This window comes from Bufo gargarizans, chromosome 2, assembly GCF_014858855.1.
Source record: "Bufo gargarizans isolate SCDJY-AF-19 chromosome 2, ASM1485885v1, whole genome shotgun sequence".
NCBI lineage: Eukaryota > Metazoa > Chordata > Amphibia > Anura > Bufonidae > Bufo > Bufo gargarizans.
The window spans coordinates 213,204,388-213,231,403 of NC_058081.1; the positions used below are offsets into that span (position 1 = coordinate 213,204,388).

The 27,016-nt window shown below is 40.2% G+C and overlaps 1 protein-coding gene across 1 annotated transcript in view; it reads right to left on the bottom strand.

The window, feature by feature from the left end:
• Positions 1-27,016, bottom strand: part of LOC122925784 (collagen alpha-1(VII) chain-like) — a 556,601-nt gene that overhangs the window by 453,217 nt on the left and 76,368 nt on the right. The window contains 13 exon segments of the mRNA XM_044277135.1: positions 378-431; positions 5,114-5,140; positions 5,889-5,984; positions 6,157-6,225; positions 7,059-7,103; positions 8,276-8,302; positions 10,115-10,195; positions 10,677-10,748; positions 11,150-11,176; positions 11,302-11,319; positions 11,649-11,726; positions 16,217-16,404; positions 17,904-18,047. Of these exon segments, the coding sequence (XP_044133070.1) occupies positions 378-431; positions 5,114-5,140; positions 5,889-5,984; positions 6,157-6,225; positions 7,059-7,103; positions 8,276-8,302; positions 10,115-10,195; positions 10,677-10,748; positions 11,150-11,176; positions 11,302-11,319; positions 11,649-11,726; positions 16,217-16,404; positions 17,904-18,047 (926 nt within the window).

Consider the following 27,016-nt stretch of genomic DNA (forward strand, 5'->3'; position numbering starts at 1 on the left):
TGGGTTCATTGAGAACATGGTTGTTGTTCAATAATAAAATTAATCCTCAAAAATACAACTTGCCTAATAATTCTGCACTCCCTGTAGAGAACATAAAAACTGTGGTCGGTCCACAGTCTATACATTGCTGCTGCTAAGCCCACAGTCTAATGTAAAGACTTTCTATATTTTGCCTCTAATAATTTTGATTTACAATTTGGCTACCAAAAATATAAACTGGCTCCTATATTTTTAGACTTAGGAGCCTAACATACCCAAATATTTCTTTAAAGGCTGGAGTCCTAAATAAGTTAGTGGGTAAACATAAATATATAACAAATATGGCAAAAGTGACACAAGTATATAACATGTCAGAAGATGGATAATGCCAAACTTACAGCTTCTCCCGCTTCTCCTTTATCTCCTTTTAATCCAGGTTTTCCACGGGGACCCTATACAGATTTGGTTTACTATATTAGTATTTCAAAAGACATTTAGTTTTTAAGTCAGATTTAAAGTTTAACTACCATTCTATTTTTTGTTTTAGAATGTGTAGGGGAAGTGATACTAACCATTTTTGTAATATACTTTAACCCCTTCAGGACCGCAATCTGTATATATACGTGATAGCTGCACATACCCCGTGCAGCTACCACGTATATAAACGTCAAACAAGCTCTTTAATCCAAGCGCTTTGATTAAAGCTTCTGCCCCTGCACTGTATGCTGTCACGGACAGCATACAGTGCAGTAATGCCGGCAAGGGACCAATCAGAGTGGCCCCTTGCCGGCAATCGATCCGATTGGTTAGTCTGTGCAGACTAACCAATCGGATCGCGGCAGTGTTAAAATGCCGGTTTCAGGCTCTGATCTGCGCTCTGCAGATCAGAGCCTGAAAGCCGATAGTGTTCCTCATGCACCCCCCCCCCCGATCTGTGCCGCTCTAAGACCATGATGCCCCACTGTGCCTCGCCGATCTGTGCCCTCATCTCCTTCCTGCCATGCGATCCGCCCCCTCCCCGCCCCCTGCATTAATTTTCTAGCCGCCCCTCCGCCCCTCCTGTAGTTTGTACCCCCCGACTTATCCCCCCTCCCTTCCAGCGCTGCCCCCGATTCCCCATTCTGTGTGTGATGGCGGCGGCTCCATTCCTGAGCCGCCGCCATCAGCAGAGTGTCAGCTCTATGCTGACACTCTCCTGTAACCCCATAGATGCCGCGGTTGCGGCATCCATGAGGTTAACAGAGGGAGGGAGCTCCCTCTCTCCACCATCGGGGCTGCAGCGCTGTGATTGCAGCACCCGATGGTTGCCATGGCAACCGGACGCTTTGCAAAAGCGTCCAGTTGCCATGGCAAAGGTGTCCAGTGCTGCCACCTACAGGCAATCTGGAAGTATTATACTTTTCAAGATCCAAGAGGGAACTGATAAAAAAAAAGTGAAAATAATAAAAGTAAAAATAAATCAATAAATAAAAAAATGTAAATAAAAAAAGACATTGCCTTTTCCTATAAAAAAATTAAAAAATAAAATAAAATACACATATTAGGTGTCACCGCGTCCGTAACGACCGTCTCTATAAACATATATCACATGATGGACCCCGTCCGATAAACACCATAAAAATAAAATTAAAAAAACAGTGCCAAAAAAGCTATTTTTGTCACCTTACATCACAAAAAGTGCAACAGCAAGCGATCAAAAAGGCTTATGTACCCCAAAATAGTACCAATCAAACCGTCACCTCGTCCCGCAAAAAATGATTCCCTATTTAAGACAATCGCCCAAAAAATAAAAAAGATATGGCTCTCAGACTATAGAGACACTAAAACATAATTTTTTGGGTTTCAGAAATGCTATTATTGTGTAAAACTTAAATAAATAAGAAAACGTATACATATTAGGTATTGCCACGTCCGTAACGATCTTCTCTATAAAACTATCACATGACCTAACTCCTCAGATGAACGCTGTAAAAATAAATAAATGAAAACTGTTCCAAAACAGCCAATTTTTGGGTCACCTTGCCCCATAAAGTGTAATAATGAATGATCAAAAAATCCTATGTACCCAAAAATGGTACCAATAAAAACCTCAACACTTTCTGCAAAAAACGAGCTCCTGCACAAGACAATCGGCAGAAAAACAAAAAACATATGGCGTTCAGAAAACCAATCCAGCACAATCTACCTTCCAAAAACCGTATGGCATTCCTTTCCTTCTGCTCCCTGCCGTGTGCCCGTACAGCAGGTTACGACCACATGTGGGGTGTTTCTGTAAACCGCGGAATCAGGGTAATAAATATTGAGTTTTGTTTGGCTGTTAACCCTCAATGTGTTAAAGAAAAAAAATATATAAAATGGAAAATCTGCCAAAAAAGTGAAATTTTTAAATTTCATCTCCATTTTCCTTTAATTCTTGTGGAACGCCTAAAGGGTTAACAAAGTTTGTAAAATCAGTTTTGAGTAACTTGAGGGGTGCAGTTTCTATATTGGTGTCATTTATGGGGGTTTCCACTATGTAAGCCCCACAAAGGGACTTCAGACCTGAACTGGTCCTTTAAAAGTGGGTTTTGGAAATTTTCTTTAAAATTGTAAGAATTGCTTCTAAACTTCTAAGCCTTCTAACGTCCTAAAAAAATTAAATGACATTTCCAAAATGATGCCAACATAAAGTAGACATATGGGGAATGTTAAGTAATAAATATTTTATTAGGTATCGCTTTCTGTTTTAGAAGCAGAGAAATTGAAATTTGGAAAATTGTGATTTTTTCAATTTTTTTTGTAAATTTGGGATCTTTTCATAAATAAAGGTGAAATATATTGACTCAAATATATGACTATCATGAAGTACAATGTGTCACGAGAAAACAATCTTAGAATGGCTTGGATAAGTAAAAGTGTTCCAAAGCTATTACCACATAAAGCGACACATGTCAGATTTGTAAATTTTGACCTGGACACTGGGGCATCAATGACCCTTGGTCATGAAAGGGTTAATTACTGAAATCATGCATTTCTATTAGAAAAATAGCTGAAAAGTGGCCCATTTTGAGCCTTAGTAACTCTACTCTGTCTTCTTAGTAACACAGTCAGTGTTGAGCAAGTCTCCACTGTGTTGTGAACAGAAAACACATTTCAGTAATTAAAGTATATAACAAAAATGGTCAGTATCACTGCCCCTACACATTACAGAAGTAAAAATAGAATGGTAGTTACACTTTAACAAGTGAAATAAACTCTTTGGATTTTGCACAGTATGGTATTTCTAGTGTCACAAGTAGGGATGAGCGAACTTCATATTTTGAAGTTCGTGTTCGGGTTGGGGTATATGCTGAATTGCATTATGGATTCCTTTACCACGGACCATAATGCAATTCCATTAGGGAATGCATAACGGAATGCCTTTAGAGGCATTCCATTATTCATTATGTCATAATAGAAGTCTATTGCCTGCATAACAGATCCGTCCGGTTTCCGTTATGTTGGAATCCTCTCCTGCACAACAGAAACCGGATGGATCCGTTAGCAGGCCATAGACTTCTATTATGACAGAATGAATAACAGAATGCCTCTAAAGGCATTCTGTTATGCATTCCGTCATGGAATTGCGTTATGGTCCGTGGTAACGGAATCCATAACACAATTCAGCATATACCCCAACCTGGACACGAACTCGAACTTCAAAATATGAAGTTCACTCATCCCTAATCCCAAGAAAGTGATGGCAAGCATAACTGGTCTCCTTCATACAAATAAATAGTTAAAGTTAGAGAAGGCAAACAACTAAAAACCTTTAATCAACATTTAGCATAAGACTCAGAAAGGCACATACAGTATTAGTGGTAAGACTACAGTTAAAGGGGTTGGACACTATCTGGTTATTGTTGACCAACATGTACAGTATATAAGATGATTATATGACACTTACTAATATATCCTTTGTTGAAATTCTGCACCATTTTCTATATTTCATAGCGTACACAAAGTCTTTCGTACTGTTCACACAGAGGTCTTGTGATGGAGGGTCATGTGACCAGGCAAATTACCTCCATGTGATGTCTCCTCCATTAAGATACACTGCACCTTCCATGTGCACTGTTTGGAGTTCAGTGCAGGTGCAATGTATTTGAATGGAGGAGACATCATGTGGAGTTGATATACTGGTCACATGACCCTCCACTAGCCTCCATGTTATGGACAGGACCTCTGTGTGGACAATACAAAAGACTCTGTGTACCTTATGTAATATAGAAAATGGTGCAGAATTTCAACAAAGCCTATATTAGTAAGTGTCATATAATAATTTTATATACACATTGGTCAACAGTAACCAGAAAGTGGCCAACCCCTTTAACTGCAGCATGTACAAATGTAGAGTGGCCCACATTTTATTTTAAAGAGGACCACTCCTGACATGTCTGTTTAAGTGAACAACAGTTTTGCACATGAAATTCTGAGGCATCTATTCTTAGGATTTTATGCTGTAAAATTCCTCTGTTATTTCTGTTACAAGTTTATCAATACAGGGATAACTCAGCGTTACCATTTGTGTGTCCCTGCACAGTGTGACACTATTCAATCAGTGCTGTCAGTGTCATACTGTGCTGGGACACACCCCAAAACTGGTAACACCCAGATGGACCTTAATTGCAAATATTAAACATCTAGAAGAAATAATAGAGTAATGATTCAACATGATATCATTACAACAGATTCTAATAATGTTGTACTTTGCACCAGTGGGTTTGGAAAGTGAAGTTGGAGAGTATTGCTTATCATTCATTAAAAGATTAATGCCACTTAATAAATGTCTGGGAATGAAATAGATGTCTGCCTGTTTGTTTATTTATTTTTTCATATCTGCTATAAACGGCCCTCTATATGCTCCTAAAATGTACCTTTTTTAGGATCTCCATTTGATTTTTACTATCTCAAGTTTAATTGTACCCAAAGTTCTTGGCAAATTTCTACTTTGATAACAACAGGGAAAAAAAATCACAAAAAATTCCCAGATGTGCAATAAACAAAAAAAAAACCACCAAAACATGGCATAAAGATAATAATTAATGTGTGCCAACGTGTACAATTAAGTGAAATATTCACCTCTAACCTTTCTTTAAGCCAAAAATATGCTCACCTGGGTCCCTGTTTCACCCGGTTCACCCTATAATAAGAGTATGAAAAAAAACAAATAGTGACTTAGAAATTAATATAACTTCAGCATCATATTTGAGTTACTATTTTAGATTGATGCTTTGTACAAGAGCCACATAAAGTGATTAAGAGTTTTTTTTTTTTTTTTTTTTCTGGTTGTCCAATAAGGCCCCTTTCAGATGAGCAAGTTTCCCACTCAGGACTCGCAGCATGAGTATGCGCCAGCCCCCGTCCTGACCTCCCAGCACTGATGGGGGTCGCATAGCATTATATTGATTTATGATGCCATGTAACCCTCAGAGCTCTGGAATGTATAGGCCAACACTGACATAATGAAACTCGCTCATGTGAAACCAGCCTAGTAGTCAATAGTTCATAATCAGTCAGATTAGCCATGAAGAGAAAGCGACTGTTGGTATTTATTTTCACTGAAATTAGATTTATGACTTACTCTTCCTGGGCAGGTGTTCTATAGGAGATCTGACCCCTACCCCACCAGGGGACGTCAGCCACACTCAAACCTGCTTCTTGTTACATATCATTATATAAATGATAGAATGGTGACAAGGCTTATATACAGTGATACAGAATAAAAAAAACTGGATACAAACTTTGCAATGCACACAAAAAATGGTGTAATTTCAAACACAGCCCAATTTAAACATACACATTCTAAAAATGTGATGTTGCTCAGCAGCACATAGTAATTGTTTTTCATGTCAGATTTAGTATGTTAATAAAGAAGATATTTAACATACCTTGATGGAAATTCCTGGGGGTCCTTGTGGCCCAGGAAATCCTGGAACACCAGGAGGACCTGGAAGTCCAGGGGAACCCGGATGACCCTTTGAGCCCTGTAGATATAATGAGTAAAAGTACAAAATCAAGTAAACCATACATTGTCCAAAACCTGATACCTGATAATTTTTATTCTATGCCCACACAGATAAATAAGGACAATGCAGGAAAAACAACATAAACTTATGCAACTGCTATATAGCACAGTAGAGTGCAACTTATACTTACAGGGTATCCAGGAATGCCACCAAGCCCAGCCAATCCATCGACTCCTCCCAACACATAGCCAGGCTCCCCCTACACCAAGAGATCATGTTTTACAAATTTAAAAAAAGACTGATTTATGATTGCAAAAACTACTACATAAATGAAGTTTAGCAGTAATATATGCAATAACTGAAAAATGAAAAGAAAATTACATAAAAGAAAAACATGTACAGTAGACATAAACAAAGGCTGGAATGAAAAAGGAGTCAAGCTAAAACCATATTTATTTTCCGAGATACAGCAGCAACAAAGAAAAATCGATGTAAGCAAAAAGGCATCATTAACAAACCTTGTCTGAAGCTCTAAAGGGGTTGTGCAAAAGTGGGTTGGGCGGAGGGGGGGCTTTGCTCTAAAACCCTACTTAGCCATACCTGTAAAGGGAAGCTTACTTACTTGGTTCCTGGCACATGCTCCCGATCCTTTTCCTCACGGCCTGCAATGCTCCGCTAGGTTCCCTCACTGAAAACACCTGGGTTTAAGCCACCTGCAGCCAATGACTGGCCGTGGTGGTAACCGGTTCACCTTATGTCATGACAAATGGTTCCCCCCATTCCTGCACAACCCCTTTAATGTTTGATTTAGTAATTTATTAATATTTTTACAAGAACACAGGTAGAAATCCTTCTTCATAATCTAAAACATGAGTCTTTTTTCACCAAACGATTAAACTATGAGCCTACCCTTTTAAATGTTTTAACTTATCCATAGCTCATCTAATTTTATTTTAAAAAATTTTGGGTTCCTATAGCAGTTTTAGAAATTAAGTCTTTGGTAGTTCCTGAAAGAGCTGAGCTTGCAGTCAAAAATGTCTGGGATGGGAATAGCCAATTATACTAATTGCAGGATAAAGCAGCAAAACTTACTCTGTCCCCTTTTGGTCCAGGAGGTCCCGAGTAACCTTGAGTTCCCTAAGATTAATAAAATGTAGCATGATACATTTAATATTTATAATTAAGAAAACAATAAGCATATTTTAACCCTTTCCTGACCACCCCAGGTAAATTTAAGCCAGCGGTCAGGCATTTAAAAAACGGCACTTACTGGTATGTGTAGCAGGCACCAAAACTGCACCCGGCACTAATGTCCAAGACTGACAATAATGCCAGTCGCAGACTTTTAATCCTTTAGATGCAGTGGCCAAATGTGACCACGGCTTCGGGATGCCCTAAAACCCAGAAGCGTGCGCTTCTTGGTGTGCTCCAGATACCCCCTTCGAGGATCAGGGTAGCAGGAGAGTGTATGCAGCATCCCCTGTCCTCCTGTGTGACAGGAGGTTGCTGCTTATTAGTTTCTATGGAGCCCCTGTGGCAGGGCTTTATGGGAACTTAGTAAAATTCTCATTGACTCCAATGCATTAACATAGGAGTCTATGAGACAAGAAATCTTCCCTGTGGGAACTATATAAAGTGTAAAAAAAAATGTGTTTTTTTTTTAAATAAAAATTTTAAATCTAAAAATGTAAGTCCTCCTCCCTTTCCCCAAAATGTTAATACAAATATGTAAACAATACAAAAAATCATGGGTATCGTCGCATGTGAAAGCGCCAATACTAATAAAATACACGTACAGAGTCGCTCTGTTCTGAGTTACAGAGGGAGTATTGGATGGGGGAACACCTCTATGATAGCCATATGCCATAATAACACATATGCATAGGGGTGGTCTTCATTAGACAACCCTTTTGAATAAGATTGCGTTAGAAATTTGTCCCCACTCCATGAACACATAACAGACTGGATCCAATGTCATGCTGATTGAACATGTGTAATGTTTCATTTTATGTTTTCTTAATATTGCCATAATATTTACCTAGCTTTGATTCATAAGAGTACTTTTTTGTATATCATTGTATGCAATTTAGTAAGTCTCCATTATTTTATGTCTATTTTAATGCCAACTTTAGTCATTGTAAGACATTTTGTTTGGCAGACATTACAAAGAAGGGTTTTGTTTTTTCAGAAACCGCACCACTATTGCCCATCGGCTGTGTTTGGTACTGTAGCTCAGTTCCTTTTGCTTCAATTGTGATTTTTTTGTTTTCTGAAAAATTATTACATCAAAGCAGTTAATATAAACTTACAGTATCTCCTTGGAAACCTTTATGACCCTAAAAAAGGAAAACAAATGTTTACAATATAAGGTTAATATTCAATCTTCTAATATATTGTTCACCTTTTATTTATATACAGTATGTACTGGTAGATGTATAGAAGATAGATAGATAGATAGAGATACTGATCCACAGCTCTGTAGTATACAAGTAAAAAAGTTGTAGCACTCCTTATAGATTCCAAATTTCTAATCAAAAGTAGTGATTTATTATTCAATGAACAAATATAAGTGAAAACAGGACGCTAAAACAAAGTAATAAATATTTTATTAATGTATTTTGTTGTAATACAGGGGTATATACTCAACTACTGCAGAAGCAGCAAAATAAATCTAACTCCAATTGTGGGTCCACACCTGAACCAATTGGCAGGCGGTAAAAGGCCACCATATGGCGAGGGATGGATCCAACAACTAAAACCCACCAACACTGGAGGGGCTAAGTTAGCACCGGTGCCAGATGTAGATACCGGGTAACTGGTACTATCAGGTAGATACCTAGTGTGGAATTCACAGATATCTTTCCTAACAGTGAATGTCAGCGCGCATACATTCACTGCACTAACATAGTACAGGTGCAGGATATGGATCGGGCAAAGACAATTAGCTCCACTAGGTGTAACTAGGGCTGTGATCGCCCTCCCCTATCCTCGATGATACAGGCTCTACGCGTTTCCATGCATCAAAAGTGCATTTCATCAGGAGCAAACATGCACCAAAGGTGGTGCAGGCCACCACCTCACAGTTGTATATTTAACCGAAGTGGTAAACGTGCACCAACAATGATATAGCCCAAAACCTCTGACGTGGGTGTGAAGCAGAGGCCGTGAACATAAACACCATAGGCAGTGCAGCCCAAATGTCTCTCGGCTGTATATTTAACCGAGGCTGTAGGCATCCACTGACAATGATGTATTCAGAGCCCCAGTTACACCTAGTGGAGCTAATTGTCTTTGCCCGATCCATATCCTGCACCTGTACTATGTTAGTGCAGTGAATGTATGCGCGCTGACATTCACTGTTAGGAAAGATATCTGTGAATTCCACACTAGGTATCTACCTGATAGTACCAGTTACCCGGTATCTACATCTGGCACCGGTGCTAACTTAGCCCCTCCAGTGTTGGTGGGTTTTAGTTGTTGGATCCATCCCTCGCCATATGGTGGCCTTTTACCGCCTGCCAATTGGTTCAGGTGTGGACCCACAATTGGAGTTAGATTTATTTTGCTGCTTCTGCAGTAGTTGAGTATATACCCCTGTATTACAACAAAATACATTAATAAAATATTTATTATTTTGTTTTAGCGTCCTGTTTTCACTTATATTTGCTTACTAGTGCATAAGGACGCATACCCTATTCACCTTTTCTAGTTTTTGTAGTTGTTTATTATTCAATGCACAAACTGCAATGTTTCAGTCGTATCACAGGCTTGAGAAGGTTCCTGTTATAGGACTGAAACATCGCTGTTTGTACACAGAAGAATAAACCAATGGGATAAATCCATTGGGATTCTTGTTACACTATATATATATATATATATATAATATGTATGTGTGAGTGATGGCATATCGCTAGGAATTAGCGAGCTCAGGACACAAGTAGCTGTGTTGCAGACCCATGAACAGTGGGTGGACAAAAGCAACACTGTGCAGGAAAAAAAGCCAAGAAGTCAGAATGCTATGGCATATTGCAAGAATAACAAAAGGATTTATATCCTGACTTCAACCACTGCCCATTTGCCCTTTTTGTATTTTCATAAAAGCACACAAAAACAATTGCATACATAGATTGGAATTATTATGTATTCACCATCAAACCTGGTGGACCTGGAGGTCCTGTTCTACCAGGACGTCCTGGAAGGCCGGGAACCCCGTCTTGGCCAGGTAGACCCTAGAAGAATTAATATTTAGTGGTGGATTCTTTTAGAAAAGCACATAATATAAGAAAATATAATAAACTAATTATATTTTCAGAAATCATTTTTAAATCTTCTTAAAATTAGTACATATGAGAAAGTAATGAGTTGTAAAGTGCATGTCTTGAACACAATAGTTTTATTGAGTATGCCATTTTTGTATCAATATGTTTATTCATTTTGAATGGTGTGTGTGTATTTTACATTTAAAAACATCTTTCAATTTAGGTTTAATTAAAAATGTTGCTTTGTTTGGCTTCTACGTCTTCCATTTGGACATAAATCAGGTCATGAAAACAGGAGCAGAAAAAAACATCTGCACATCGCCATGACTCCCTTGTGAAAGTAGTTATATTTCAGTCTGGATATACTGTATCAAATGATATCCATTATAGAATAAACAGGTTTCTAATATGTTTTGAACATATTCACTTAGCAATGTCAATCTCACATTACCCGTTCTCCTTTCTCTCCTTTTGAGTTCATGTTGAAGAGGTCCAGGCCCCCAGTCTGTAGACCTGTGAAAATCTTTAGAAAAAAATTAATATATCAAATACATAAAGGTAAAGGCACAATGTAGTATATATTTATGGTAAAACGGTAATCATACATGTCTATACATAAAAGTCTAAATTAAAGTCAGTAGAGGATAAATTGAGCACACTTTACACAGTTATTTTACATTTTATGCAAATGTGAGACCCCAAATGGTGAATACAATGGATTCTTCTTTAATATTGAAATATCGAAATACATTGAGGGCTTATTCACTCGGCCGTTGTTCAGCTGTTCTGTGCATAGGGGGCCCCAATGCACGGACACCATCCGTGCAGCTGCCGCAACGGATCCAGTGCATTGGGGGCCGCAATACAGGCATGTGCATGAGCCACAATGCAGTATTTAAAGATATAATACCATTATCAACATACATTCTGTCCTGGAGGTCCTTTTTCACCCTGTAGGAAAAAAATAAGCATAAAATTCTATTGTGAAATGCACATTTGGATCTATAGACTTCGGAAGAGAGTATTCTCACACACAGAAAATTCGTTTTAGAAATTCCATACATTCCAAAACGTACCTGTTCCCCCTTTTGACCCTGCAGAATAAAAATATATGTATGAATTAAATTATATCTTTTAAAATCTAAATGACACAACAAAGACATGGTTGCTATTAAGTTGCTTATTCCAGCGTAAGACATTAAACTAAATCACTTTGAAAACATATACCCCAAATAAAATGTGGTGCCAGCTGGTTGCCAACTTTTCAGCACTCCTTCCAGCATTCTGAAACATACACTAAATTAGCACCTTTTTTCACTAAAAATACACAGTATGATGCAGCATACATAAGAACTGTCTATTATGTGTATGGCCTGCTCTGCAAAAACAATACGAATGTACTTGTAGATGAGCAGTAAATTACTTTTGAACATGTTGATGTACATGGTCCCACTGGCTGCTTGGGAGGTTTCTCTTCATTTTCCGTCTCTGTCTTGATAGACTACAAAAAAAGCGAATATTTGAAGTCATCTTGATATGTGATAGGGATTCATTTACATTCAGAAATACGTCTATATTGGGTGTATTTCTGGCGCAAATTGCATCGCAAAGGTTACTTTTACTGCAATCTTTTAGTTATCAGTGTCTCCTCCTGAAGAAGCAATACCGCGAAACGCGCGTTGAGGGGAAGTTCGCCATTTTACACCTTCACCTTGGTATGTTACTGACAAAAAGAGTTTTGTCATATTATATTATAGTTTACCACATTTATAGGAATCATGTTTTAATGAGGTGAAGTGTGCAATAATTCTGGGTATGGTCTGGAGGCGGCTTGTAATGGTCCAACATATGTGTAACCTACCCAGCATATTGAGTGGATATACTAAATTACTGTTTATACATGAAATAGATGTGAGCAATTATAGGTCTTTGGCATCCTTATTGGCACTATGTAGTTATGAATGGTGATTGTATTATGGCACTACTTTATAGATTACCTACAGTTATTATGAATTAAATTGTATTCTAATAATATTCAATAAAATTTTAATTATTTTAAAAGGAATTGAATATTAGTCATTTTTTGTGGATTTCACTGCCATCTGCGACTTTTCCCCACTCATGCCAGGTCTAAAAAACTGGGCGTGGGCAGGGAAGGGGACAGGCAGACAGGCCCATCTGATTAATTATTTTCTATGCCTGTTGTAGGCTTAAAAAATGGTCTAAATGTAAGCCAGCAAGGAAGCTGGCTTACATTTAGGCTGGCGCTTGGATACTCCGGAGTTATGTAGAGGACGGCGACTCTACATAACTTCAGCTGATCCACCGTCAGTTCAGAGGCTTATTAAGACGCTAGTCTTAATAAATGACCCATTCAATTCTTTATAAAAGCAGATATTCTGACATGATTTTAGGTAATAGTAGTCTTAATTAATGGGAAACTGTCACCAATAAACTGTAGTACAATCGGCAGACAGCATGTTATAGAGCAGGAGGAGCTGAGCAGATTGATATAGCGTTTTATTGGAAAGATACAGTAAAACTTAATAATTTATATATTTAAGTATGTTTTTTTTTTTTACTTCAGTTGTACACGGAGCCATCCTATCAGTGATTAATAGCATTCTCTGTGTGTGTATACAGAGATAGCTGTCAGTCACTGGGGAGGTGTTATCAGTGATTGATGGCGGTCTATGTGCGTGTATAGAGATAGCTGTCTGTCAGGCCTCATGCACACAAACGTATTTTCTTTCTGTGTCCATTCCGTTTTTTTTGTGGACCGTAAGCGGAACCATTCAACCAGGGTCGCAAAAAAAAACTGAAGTTACTCTGTGTGTATGTCCGTATTTCCATTCCGCTAAAAATAGAACATGTCCTGTTATTGTCCGCATTACGGACAAGGATAGTACTGTTCTATTAGGGGCCAGCTGCTCCGTTCTGCAAGATACGGAATGCACACGGATGTCATCCGTAAAATACATACAGTCGTATGCAGGAAGTGTGTATACAGAGATAGCTGTCAGTCACTGATAGTTCTACACGCAGGAGGTGTTATCAATGATTGATGGTGTTCTATGTGTAAGTGTGTATACATAGATAGCTGTCAGCCACTGATAGCTGTACATGGGGGAGGTCTTATCAGTAATTGATAGCATTCTTTGTGTAACTGTGTATGCAGAGATAGCTGTCAGTCACGGATAGCTGTACACAGGGGAGGTCTTATCAGTAATTGATAGCATTCTTTGTGTAACTGTGTATGCAGAGTTAGCTGTCAGACACTGATAGCTGTACATGGGGAGGTCTTATGAGTGATTGATAGTATTCTCTGTGTAAGTGTGTATACAGAGATAGCTGTCAGTCACTGATAGTTGTACAGAGGGAGGTGTTATCAGTGATAGCATTCTCTGTGTAAGTGTGTATACAGAGATAGCTGTCAGTCACTGATAGTTGTACAGAGGGAGGTGTTATCAGTGATAGCATTCTCTGTGTAAGTGTGTATACAGAGATAGCTGTCAGTCACTGATAGCTGTACACAGGGGAGAGTGTTATCAGTGATTGATAGCATTCTCTGTGTAAGTGTGTATACATAGATAGCTCTCAGTCACTGATAGCTGTACACGAGGGAGGTGAAATCACTGATTGATTGTATTCTCTGTGTAAGTGTGTATACAGAGATAGCTGACAGTCACTGATATAGATGTAGCTGAGCTAATATTTACTCTGTTATCTCGTGACAAAAGCCATTGAAATCCTTTGAAAAGGTCAGTTAACATTTTCTTGCCATTGTTTACTTCACGCGTTAACCATCAAGTTTAGCTCGGCTACATCTGTAGCTGTACATGGGGGAGGTGTTCTCAGTGAATGATAGCATTCTCTGTGTAAGTGTGTATAGATATTCACTGACAGGAGTTGTTATCAGAGATTGATAGTATTCTCTGTGTAAGTGTGTACACAGAGATAGCTGTCAGTCACTGGTAGTTGTACACGGGGAAGTGTTATGTGTTTGATAACATTCCCTGTATAAGTTTGTATAGAGAGATAGCTGTCAGCCACTGATAGCTGTACACAGGGGAGATGTTATCAGTGATTGATAGTATTCTTTATGTAAATGTGTATACAGAGATAGCTGTCAGTCACTGATAGCTGTATAGGGGGAGGTGTTATCAGTGATTAATAGTATTCTCTATGTAAGTGTGTATACATGGATAGCAGTCAGTCACTGATAGCTGTTCATGGGGAGGTGTTATCAGTCATTAATAGTATTCTCTGTGTAAGTGTGCATACATAGCTGTCAGTCACTGATAGCTGTACACTGGGGAGATGTTATCAGTGATTGATGGCATTCTCTGTATAAGTGTGTATACAGAGATAGCTGTACACGGGGAGGTGTTTATCAGAGATTAATTGTATTCTCTTTGTAAGTGTGTATACAGAGATAGCTGTCAGTCACTGATAGCTGTATAGGGGGAGGTGTTATCAGTGATTGATAGCTTTCTATGTGTATGTGTGTATACAGAGATAGATGTCAGTCACTAATAGCTGTACACAGAGGAGGTGTTATCAGTGATTGATGGCATTCTCTGTGTAAGTGTGTATACAGAGTTTGTAGTTATTCGCTGATAGTTGTAAATGGAGGAGGTGTTATCATTGAGTGATAGTATTCTATGTGTCAGTGCATATACAGAGATAGCTGTCCCTGATATCTGTATATGGAGATAGTCTTAAGTATAGAAAGAGCAGAGTAATAAATGTATAAATTATAAAGTTTTCCACAAAACTATATATCAATCTGCTCAGCTTATCCTGCTTTATGACATGGTGCCTGCAGATTGCATTGCATTATGTGGTGACAGGTTCTCTTTAAGTACACTGTCAGAGTGAAAACTTATTACTACTGATGACTCATGGCACCCCGAGTTATCAGCTGTCTGAAGAGGCTGTAGCGCTCTTCCTAGGCCAGTGAAATCACGATAATTGGTCACATAGCCTTTTTTCAGGTTAGTCTCATTCAAGTGAATAGGCCTAGGCTGCAATACCAAGTAAAGCCACTACAATTTATAGCATTGTGCTTGGCATACCGTGAGGAGTCTACAGTGCTCATCTAAGCTCTACGTCCCTTTCAAACAGCTGATTGGCAGGCTTGCTGGGACTCGGACCCCCACTGATCTGATACTGATGATCTATACTGCCAATATGTCAACTATATTATACTACCCGGAAAACCCCTTTAATCTAAACAGAAGGAATTTCAAATTAATCAGTCACAATTATATCCATCTCTGGAACAGATGAAAAGCAATATTGCTTAAGGCTACATGCACACGACCGTATGTGTTTTGCGGATCCACGGAAAAAAAAGGGATGACATCCTTATGCCATCCATTTTTTTTTTTTTTTGCGGATCCATTGTAACAATGCCTAAAACGGACAAGAATAGGACATGTTCTTTTTTTTTTTGCGGGGCTACAGAACAAACATACTGATGCGGACAGCACACAGTGTGCTGTCCGCATTTTTTGCGGAACTATTGAAATGAATTTTGCATCCTATCCACACAAAAAAAACGGAATGGACACGGAAACAAAATACATTCGTGTGCATGAGGCCTAAGGATACTAGATTTCACTGTTGAGCTGTCAGTTTTGGTAGTGTATTGAATGCATAAATTATGCCATACTATGGTGGTAAAGTTGCATATTTTGCATATTATTTTAATTTAAACTTTTGCATAATTCTTCTTCAACCTCTCTCAAATATAATGGAAATGTTATGGATGTGGAAAACATGGCAGGTGACCACATGTGGATTAGTTTCATTGAATGGGGTTAATCCGTGGTCGGATCTGCAGCATTCAAATTTCAAATCAGCTGCTGAAATCCAAGGGTATCTGCCAAGGATTTCGCGGCATGTCAGATTTTTCCAATTCCAATGTGTATTTTTCGCCATGTTGAAACACCCTAATCAGGACAGTATCTCACACTAGGGCCTTACCTCTGCAGGCTGCATTTTTACTGGCTTTTCACTTTCAGCACATATCGCCTCTATAAGCTCATGTACAATTGTTGGAAAGTCGTCAAAGGAGCTGACAAAAAAGATGTCCTCTAAATTACGGTTCATCATTACAGCCCGCAGCTCATCCATATCTGCAGCTCCTACTCCAACAGCAATCATTCTGATTCCTATGGGAAGGAATAAGAAGCGCTCTATTATCTCAATAGATCTCACTGAACCCTAATAGTGTGTTTGAACATTGTTATTATAAACTAGTGAACAACCATTTTAATTACACACAGATCTTCCAATGGCATCATAAGAAAGCTGATTAACCAAGCTGAAAATGTAGTGAAAGTCTAATCATCTCAAGAGATGCAAACGTGTAATAGCACTTTAAACAGCAAGAAGAAGAATGTGCAATTTAAAAAAAAGAAATAAATGGTAAGATGCATAATTTCACAAATGGTGTGGGTATAATTACGTGATGAAATAGAAAAGTACACTTAATGCACCTATTTGCATACTGTAAAGAAAAATATTTTAAAACATTTCACACTTTTAGATGTACGCTATGGATTAATGTCATCCTCAAGATTGCAGTACTTCTCTTTTAGATAGCTAGAAAATAAATGATATTTGTGTCACAATTGTGTGTATGTAAAGTACATGCTTTTTATTGTTCCATGAGAAATGTGACTCAAATCTTCTGTATTACGCCTTTTTCATTTCACACAGCTCATATTGCAAGATGTCCATCAATGTATTTCCCTAATATTTCCATAATAAGTACACTAACAATAATGCATTATGTGAAATATTGTAACAGCGAAGATGAAATAATAGATAAGAAAGAACATCATTATCAGTTATTATCAATCCTGTTTGGAAAACCCATTTTCATTTACCCAAATAGGGAATTCTAACTTAATATATGGGGATCGTCTGTTCATAATCCTCACGCCTCGGCCAGATTGGAGAGAGGTAAAAATAAACATCACTCCTGTCCAGCATTTCAAAGACATCCCATTTATTTGAATAGGCACAATGTAATGCTTAAAGGGGTTGTCAAGCTTTTTGGCCTTTTTAGGCAGTGTGTTGTACATCTTGAAAACTGATACTCACCTGTTCCCTGCCACCCTGTTCCAGCTCTCTTGATACCATTAACAGTCCCCATTTTGTAAACTTCTGGATGATGGGGTCATGTATGCCACTGCAGCCAATAATAGGCCTCAGTGGTAGTATATCTCCAAGTTGCATGTCACCCAGCAGTGACATGACATTTGGGGACATGTCACCACTGAGACCAGTCATAGGCTGCAGAAGCATATGTGACCTTGTCGATCCAGAAGTTTTCAGTATAAGGACCAGAAGACCACTGAAGGGAGCTAGGTTGCCGGAACAGAGCACCAGGGTTCAGGTGAATATGAGTTTCTTAAAAGGTACCACATGTTGCATGTTTACATTCAGGTTTCGCCACAGATTACAGCTGATCACTGGGAGTCCCCGGCAAAGGGAGCTTTCTAACAAGTAGGGATTGCCGAAACAGACAACTCCTACACATCTATACAAATTGAATGTATATTAATAAAATAAATTTGGAACTTGAAGACTTGGCAACGATGGATTTAAGTTATCATGTCAAATAATTCATTTAGATCACCATGTAAAATAAAAATTACATTACCTAAGGCATGGGCCACTCTTGAAGGCTGCATCACATTATCCTGTGATCGTCCATCAGTCACCAACACCATCACATGAGGAGATGAAGGCCTCATTCCTTGAGATACTTGAAACATCTCCTTTAGAACGTGTCCAATGCCTCGACCTTAACAACATTTATAGACTATTTATATATTATTGTATTATGCATATTATATATATATATATATATATATATAATATAGATATTTATAGGTAAATACATTATTTATAAATGCTTATGAGGTAACTGTGATTTAAAAAAATTCTGTACCGAACAATTCAGGTTTACCCCTCCACAGTAACAAGTACTAAACTGTGCAGTATTACCACATCAATTACTGCAAAACCACAGCCATAAAGTCTCTAAAGAGTCCTAAAACTTAAATTGTAATTACTGTTAAAAAAATGCTATTCCATTAAAAGCAAGATGGAGATTTTGCAGTCAATGAATCTACAGGGAGGAATAAATAAATGTATAAAGTAAGAGTTATTTTCTATGTATCACATATTGTTGGTGTTTATGGTGCCTTAGTAATTCAGACCGATGTGCTTTAATCTTATTCAACTCATTAAGATGGTGCTCGTCTTATCATGTAAATGGTTCCCATTGTCCCAACTCCATCCTGCACATTGTCCTAACTTATGCTACACATTTGCTGTGATAGGAGTAAAGAGAGGATGATATTACAAATCTCTTATACTAGCTTCACTTCACGATGATTATACTGACATTATTCTATTCAGGGTTGTCCAAACCCTACCTACGGTATATTTTATCCATACAAACTCCTTAAAGAACATCTGTCAGCATAATCAACCCTATTAAGGCTACTTTCACACTAGCGTTTTAGTTTTCCAGTATTGAGATCCATCATAGGGTCTCAATACCGAGAAAAAAAAACGCTTCAGTTTTGTCCCGATTCATTGCATTCCGTTCTATTTAGTTGCGTTCCCATACCGGAGAGCAAACCGCAACATATTGTAGTTTGCTTTTGGTCCTGGGATGCGGAGCAAGACGGATCCGGCATGACCAACAATGTAAGTCAATGGGGATCTGTTTTCTCTGCCACAATAGAAAACAGATCCGTCCTCCATTGACTTTCAATGGGGTTCATGACGGATCCATCTTGGCCATGTTAAAGATAATACAACCGGATCTATTCATAACAGATGCAGATATTGTATTATCAGTAACGAAAGCATTTTTGCTGAACCTTGCCGGATCCAGTAAAAATACTAGTGTGAAAGTAGCCTAAACCAGACATACTGCCTGGTAAGGTTTATCGTGGTGAGTGTAATGACCTCTCTCTTGCTGTAATTAGATGTTCCGCTGCAGAGAAATTCATGCTTTTATAAATATGCTAATGAGGTACTTGCAGGGGCTGCGCTACCCCCTCAAAGCACTGCTTCACCTCTTCCTCTCCTCTCCCCTGTTGCTACTCCCTCTACCACAATGATTGACAAGGCCAAGAATCCCCACTGATCTGATGCCTGGCTAACCTGCCCTGAGATCTGAACTGCGCATGCGCTGATTTTACTTCATTTTTATTTTATTTTTAAGACAGAGAAAGGGGGATGATTTGAATTTTTATATTTTTTTCATATTTTTAAAAACTTTCTTTTACACTTATTTACACTTTTTCTTACTTACTTTAAGTCCTACTAGGGGACTTGAACATGTGATCACTTGATTACTTCTCCTATAGACTGAAATTATTTAACACTGCAACCTATGGTATATTCACTATGTTCCTATAAAGCCTTTCCACAGGCAAGACTCTAATGGAACTTGTCACAGGTCTCTGAGCCTTCAGCGAGGGTTAATGATTAAGAGGCATCTCCAAGTACTTTAGTCCATTTAGTATACATATATACCTGGCTTCTTCCATGTCTAAGAAGTTTAGCAAACTCATTATACCATTCATTATTGTTGTATTGATTGATTATACTGTTCATTCTTTTTCTTCATTCTTTTTATTATTTCACATTCAAATTCCCTGATTCAAAAAAAAGAGGGTAAAATACCCAAACTGGTTTAATTTTATATTTTTTTCAGATATTATGCCAGAATATGAGGCATAGTAACATCTTTTTAATGTTGATAAAATAATAAAATTAAAGTTTTAGGACAATGGTTAAAGAGGCTCTGACCAGTATCAACCGTATTAAACCAGGCATATAGCCTGTAGGGTTGATGACGAGTAAAATGATACTTGACTTTTACCAAATTTTTACTTTTATGTAAATAATCTATTGGAGCACCAAGAGGTGGGTTTATGTGGTTTGAGCAGTGCTCCAACAACGCCCCTGGTGCACAATACAGACTCCTCCAATTCTTCAAAGACACCCCCTTAGATTGACAGCGCTAGACGCTGAGTTCTCGCATTTGCATGCTTGTTTGCTAACATAGCGTGCATACCATGTCTTCTGCAGTTTGCCAAGCAGCAAAGAAAATTAGTGTGCATGCGCCGTTGACATCACTACACCCAGATGAGGAGGCATCATTGGCTTCAGCAAGAGCATGCGCACTAATCATCTTCGCTGCTCAGCAAGTAGCAGAACACGTGATTCGCATGCTGTGCCGTGCTATCGAAGAAGTGTACAGGCCTGAGAACTCAGTATCTAGTGATGTCAAGCAGTAACAGATCAGGAAGCAGGGACAGGCTGCAGCTGTTCTCGATTTTCCCTACACTTAGCAGCTGCAGCCAGCTTATACCACCTTAAATTCACTGTGCTCCGTTAATCACTGCCTCCCCCCCAACTTCACATGCTGCAACTGACTTCCCTCCTCACTACTGAGTCAAAACGGAGGGTGAGGGAAGAATGTCTGCAGCAATGGTGGATTATAATAGAGGTGTTCGCAGAAGCAGGGCACAGAAGCGTATAGTTTCCTGTCCCGCCGCCGATCACCGCCATAGGCTTCAGGCCTAGTAGTAAAAGCCCGTCGTAGGTTAATGACGTAATGACGTTATCGCACATCTGTGTCGAGGCCCAGGGCTTTGATGTACGCGTGCCTTACTTACCATCCAGGACACAGGTAAGTATTAGCGTTTATTTATTTTTATTTTTTATGTGTGCCAACTTTGGGGGACAGAGGAGGACAAATTACTGCAGGGACAGTAGGTGCAAATGATTACGTGGGGGCAAATTACTTAATGGGGCAGTGTGGGGAAAATTACTATATGGGGCCAGTGTGGGGAAAATTACTATATGGTATCAGTGTGGGGGAAATTACTATATGGGGGCAGTGTGGGGAAAATTACTGTATGGGGGCAGTGTGGGGAAAATTACTATATGGGGGCAGTGTGGGGGAAATTACTATATGGGAGTAGTGTGGGGGCAGATTACTATATGGGGGCAGTGTGGGGGAAATTACTATATGGGAGTAGTGTGGGGGAAATTACTATATGGGGGCAGTGTGGGGAAAATTACTATATGGTATCAGTGTGGGGGAAATTACTATATGGGGGCAGTGTGGGGAAAATTACTATATGGGGGCAGTGTGGGGAAAATTACTATATGGGGGCAGTGTGGGGGAAATTACTATATGGGAGTAGTGTGGGGGCAGATTACTATATGGGGGCAGTGTGGGGGAAATTACTATATGGGAGTAGTGTGGGGGAAATTACTATATGGGAGTAGTGTGGGGGAAATTACTATATGGGAGTAGTGTGGGGGAAATTACTATATGGTATCAGTGTGGGGGAAATTACTATATGGGGGCAGTGTGGGGAAAATTACTATATGGGGGTAGTGTGGGGGAAATTACTATATGGTAGCAGTGTGGGAAAATTGATATATGGTGGAAGTGTGGGGAAAATTACTATATGGTAGCAGTGTGGGGGAAATTACTATATGGGGCAGTGTGGGGGAAATTACTATATGGGGGCAGTGTGGGGGAAATTACTATATGGGGGCAGTGTGGGGGAAATTACTATATGGGGGCAGTGTGGGGGAAATTACTATATGGGGGCAGTGTGGGGAAATTACTATATGGGGTATAAAGGGTATAAAAGGGCACAGTATAGGGAATGACTAGGGGCACTGTACAGGGTATGGTAAGAGGGAACAATGCAGGGTATTAGGGGGCACAGTACGGGTGGGGGGGCACAGTCACGTGACCCTGTGATGTTAAAAGGTCCTTATGGTGCATGCGGTTTAGACACCACCATAATGAGAGGCAGATGAGTGAGACAGGGGCCCTGGGTGGACAAGAGGGGTGGACACAGCAAATAGGTGAAAAGGGCTCTGAGGGGGATTCATATAAGAAGTAGTGGCAGGAGGTCTGTGCAGGGCAGCAATAGGAGGGTGGAACAGGAGCTCTGGCTACATGAGGGAGGATAGGTGACAGCAAGGGCTCCATGAGAATGAGATACGACAGGATATGTGGGGCAGGGGCAGGTGTCATGGAGGCAAACTGCTGAATAAGGCAGTAAAACAACTAAATAGCATGAAGCTGCTGGTCTACTACAGCATCCAGCAGCAGCTTGAAGAATCCCCTGACCCCATCCCCCACCTTTCCTGTCCCACAGAGAATAGACAGTCACAGTGCAGACTCACTCACAGACTGTCTTCACACTTCTGCTCCAGCTGCTGGGGTCTCTCTCCTCCTCAGGCAGCACGTCCTGTGTAGAGGGGGCGTGTCTGAAGCTGGTAGGGCAACATGTCTTCTCTGCTGGAGTGAAGAGGGGGCGTGTCTGAAGTTCCGCAGCACAGAAGCTTGTAAGGAGGACAGTAGCAGCCAGCCTCATGTGATTATCAGAGGGCCCATCAGAGGATGCTCCCTTGCTCCAGTCTGAAGCTGCGTAAGTGAATGGACTGCAGCTCCCTGCACTCCAGCAATGAGCGCTTCCATCTGAATTGATGGAAGCGCTTATAGAAGCACAGTGGGCTCTGGAACTTGCCCGGGTATGCCGGCTGCTGACAAAGGCCCTGACTGCAGGTAACATCTATGACATCTGTACTCAGAGAGTTTTGAGATGGTGGTGATCCAACTCCTGGCACCCCCACCAATTATCTTTTTGAGGAGACCACGATGTTCCAGTGAACACTGCAGCCTCTTTGCTCTTTACCAAGCACAGCACTGTCCATTGTATAGTGGCTGTGATTGGTATTGCAGCTCAGCCCCAATCACTCAGATAGGATTGAGCTGCACCTAGGCCATGTGAACGATGAATATGATGTCAAATGGCCTAGGAAGAGACTGTGACACTCACGAAGAACCGCAGCCTCTTCATACAAAATACAAAATTAAACTAAAATGGAGGGAAGGGCCCGAGAAACAGCAAGACTCTCAAAGACATGTTACTGTGCCTTTAAAAAGTCCACCTCTACTCCACTCATTAATCTAACTTAGTAGCACCTGTCTGAGTTCTTTAAGACACCTGTCCACCCCAAAGTCAGTCAGGCGCCAACTATTATCATGGGCAAGACCAAAGAGCTGTCGAAAGACACCAGAGACAAAATTGTGGACCTCCACAAAGCAGGAAAGTGCTACGGGGCAATTGCCAAGCAGCTTGGTTAAAAAATAGATCAACTGTTGGAGCAATTGTTAGAAAATGGAAGAGGCTAAAGTCTACGTCAGTCTCCCTCGGACTGGGGCTCCATGCAGGATCTCACCTCGTGGGGTATCACTGATGATAAGAAAGGTGAGGAATCAGCCCAGAACTACAAGGGAGGAGCTAGTGAATGACATGAAGAGCGCTGGGACCACAGTTTCAAAGGTCAGTAGAACACTATGCTGTTATGGTTTAAAATCATGCATTGCACGGAAGGTTCCCCTGCTCAAGTCATCACATGTTCAGGCCCGTCTGAAGTTTGCCAATGACCATCTGGATGATCCAGAGAAGGCATGGGAGAAAGTGATGTGGTCAGAGGAGACCAAAGTTTGGAGGAAAATGAAGGATGAGTTGCATCCCAAGAAAACCATCCCTACTGTGAAGCATGGGGGTGGTAACATCATGCTTTGGGGGTGCTTTTCTGCGAAGGGGACAGGACGACTGCACTGTATTAAGGAGAGGATAAATGGGGCCATTTATTGTGAGATTTTGAGCAACAACCTCCTTCCCTCAGTCAGAGCATTGAAGATGGGTTGTGGCTAGGACTTCCAACATGACAATGACCGGAAGCACAGCAGCCAGGATAACCAAGGAGTGGCTCCGTAAGAAGCATATCAAGGTTCTGGAGTGGCCTAACCAGTCTCCAGACCTAAATCCAATAGAATATCTTTGAATGGAGCTGAAACTCGGTGTTGCTCAGCGACAGCCCCGAAACCTGACAGATCTAGAGGAGATCTATGTGGAGGAGTGGGACAAAATCCCTGTTGCAGTGTGTGCAAACCTGGTCAAGAACTACAGGAAATGTTTGACCTCTGTAACTGCAAACAAAGGCTTCTGCACCAAATATTAGCGCTGATTTTATCAGGTGTTCAAATACTCACTGTTCAGCAGTGCAAGACAAATAAGTTCTTTAAAAACCATACAAGGTGATTTCCAGATTTTTTTTAATTTTTTTATTCTGTCTCTCAGAGTGGGAATGTACCTACAATGTGAATTTCAGATCCCTCTATGATTTCTAAGTGGGAGGACTTGCAAAATCGCAGGGTGTTCAAATACTTCTGTTCCTCACTGTATATACACTGAACAAAAATATAAACGCAACACTTTCGGTTTTGCTCTCATTTTGTATGAGCTGAACTCAAACATCTGAAACATTTTTTACATACACAAAAGACCCATTATTTTTAAATATTGTTCACAAATCTGTCTAAATCTGTGTTAGTGAGCACTTCTCCTTTGCCGAGATAATCCATCCCACCTCATAGGTGTGGCATATCAAGGTGCTGATTAGACAGCATGAATATTGCACAGGTGTGCCTTAGACTGCCCACAATAAAAGGCCCCTGTGGAATGTTGGTCCACTCTTCTTCAATAGCTGTGCGAAGTTGCAGAATATTGGCAGGAACTGGAACATGCTGTTGTATACGCCGATGCAGAGCATCCCAAACATGCTCAATGGGTGACATGTCTGGTGAGTATGCTGGCCATGCAAGAACTGGGATGTTTTCAGCTTCCAGGAATTGTGTACAGATTCTTGCAATGTGGGGCCGTGCATTATCATGCTGCAACATGAGGTGATGGTCGTGGATGAATGGCACAACAATGGGCCTCAGGATCTCGTCACGGTATCTCTGCGCATTCAAAATGCCATCAATAAAATGCACCTGTGTTCATTGTCTATAACATACGCCTGCCCATACCATAACCCCACCACCACCATGTGCCACTCAATCCACAACTTTGACGTCAGCAAACCGTTCACCCACACGACGCCACACATGTTGTCTGCCATCTGCCCTAAACAGTGAAAACCGGGACTCATCTGTGAACAGAACGCCTCTCCAACGTGCCAGACGCCATCGAAAGTCGGTTACAACGACGAACTTTAGTAAGGTCCAGACCCTGATGAGGACGACGAGCATGCAGATAAGCTTCCCTGAGATGGTTTCTGACAGTTTGTGCAGAAATTCTTTGGTAATGCAATTCTTTGGTAATTCTTTGCTGCAGCTGTCCGGGTGGCTGGTCTGAGACGATCATGGAGGTGAGCATGCTGGATGTGGAGGTCCTGTGCTGGTGTGGTTACACGTGGTCTGCGGTTGTGAGGCCGGTTGGATCTACTGCCAAATTCTCTTAAACGCCTTTGGAGACAGCTTATGGTAGAGAAATTAACATTCATTGCACGGGCAACAACTCTGGTAGACATTTCTGCAGTCAGAATGCCAATTGCACGCTCCCTCAAACGTTGCAACATCTATGGCATTGTGCTGTGTGATCAAACTGCACATTTCAGAGTGGACTTTTATTGTGGGCAGTCTAAGACACACCTCTGCAATATTCATGCTGTCTAATCAGTCCCTTCATATGCCATATGTGAGGTTGGATGGATTATCTCGGCAAAGGAGAAGTGTTCACTAACACAGATTTAGACAGATTTGTGAACAATATTTGAGAGCAATGGGTCTTTTGTGTATGTAGAAAATGTCTTTGAGTTCAGCTCATGAAAAATGGGAGCAAACCCAAAAGTGTTGCGTTTATATTTTTGTTTAGTGTATATATCTCTGTGTGTATGTATATATACATGTGTGCATGTGTCTATATATAATGTGTGTGTGTGTGTGTGTGTGTCTCTCTCTCTCTCTATAGATATGTATATACAGTCATGTGAAAAAATTAGGACACCCTTTGAAAGCATGTGGTTTTTTGTAACATTTTTAATAAAAGGTTATTTCATCTCCGTTTCAACAATACAGAGAGATTAAAGTAATCCGACTAAACAAAGAAAACTGAAGAAAAGTCTTTTCAAGATCTTCTGTAAATGTCATTCTACAAAAATGCCTATTCTAACTGAGGAAAAAGATAGGACACCCTTGCCCCTAATAGCGAGTGTTACCTCCTTTGGCTGAGATAACTGCAGTGAGACGGTTCTTGTAGCCATCTACCAGTCTTCGACATCGGTCTGAGGAAATTTTACCCCACTCCTCAATGCAGAACTTTTTCAGCTGTGAGATGTTTGAGGGGTTTCTTGCACGTACAGCCCTTTTCAAGTCACCCCACAGCATCTCAATGGGATTCAAATCTGGACTTTGACTTGGCCATTCCAGGACTCTCCATTTCTTCTTTTTCAGCCAATCTTTGGTTGATTTACTAGTATGTTTTGGGTCATTGTCATGTTGCATGGTCCAGTTCCGCTTCAGCTTTAATTTTCTAACTGATGGTCTCACATGTTCTTCAAGCACCTTCTGATACACAGTAGAATTCATCGTGGATTCTATGATGGTGAGCTGACCAGGTCCTGCTGCAGCAAAGCAGCCCCAAACCATGACACTTCCACCTCCATGCTTCACAGTTGGTATGAGGTTCTTTTCTTGGAATGCTGTGTTTGGTTTACGCCAAACATGTCCTCTGCTGTTGTGTCCAAATAATTCAATTTTGGACTCATCTGTCCAAAGAACATTATTCCAGAAGTCCTGGTCTTTGTCAACTTTATCTCTGGCAAATGTCAGTCTGGCCTCGATGTTTCTCTTGGAAAGCAAAG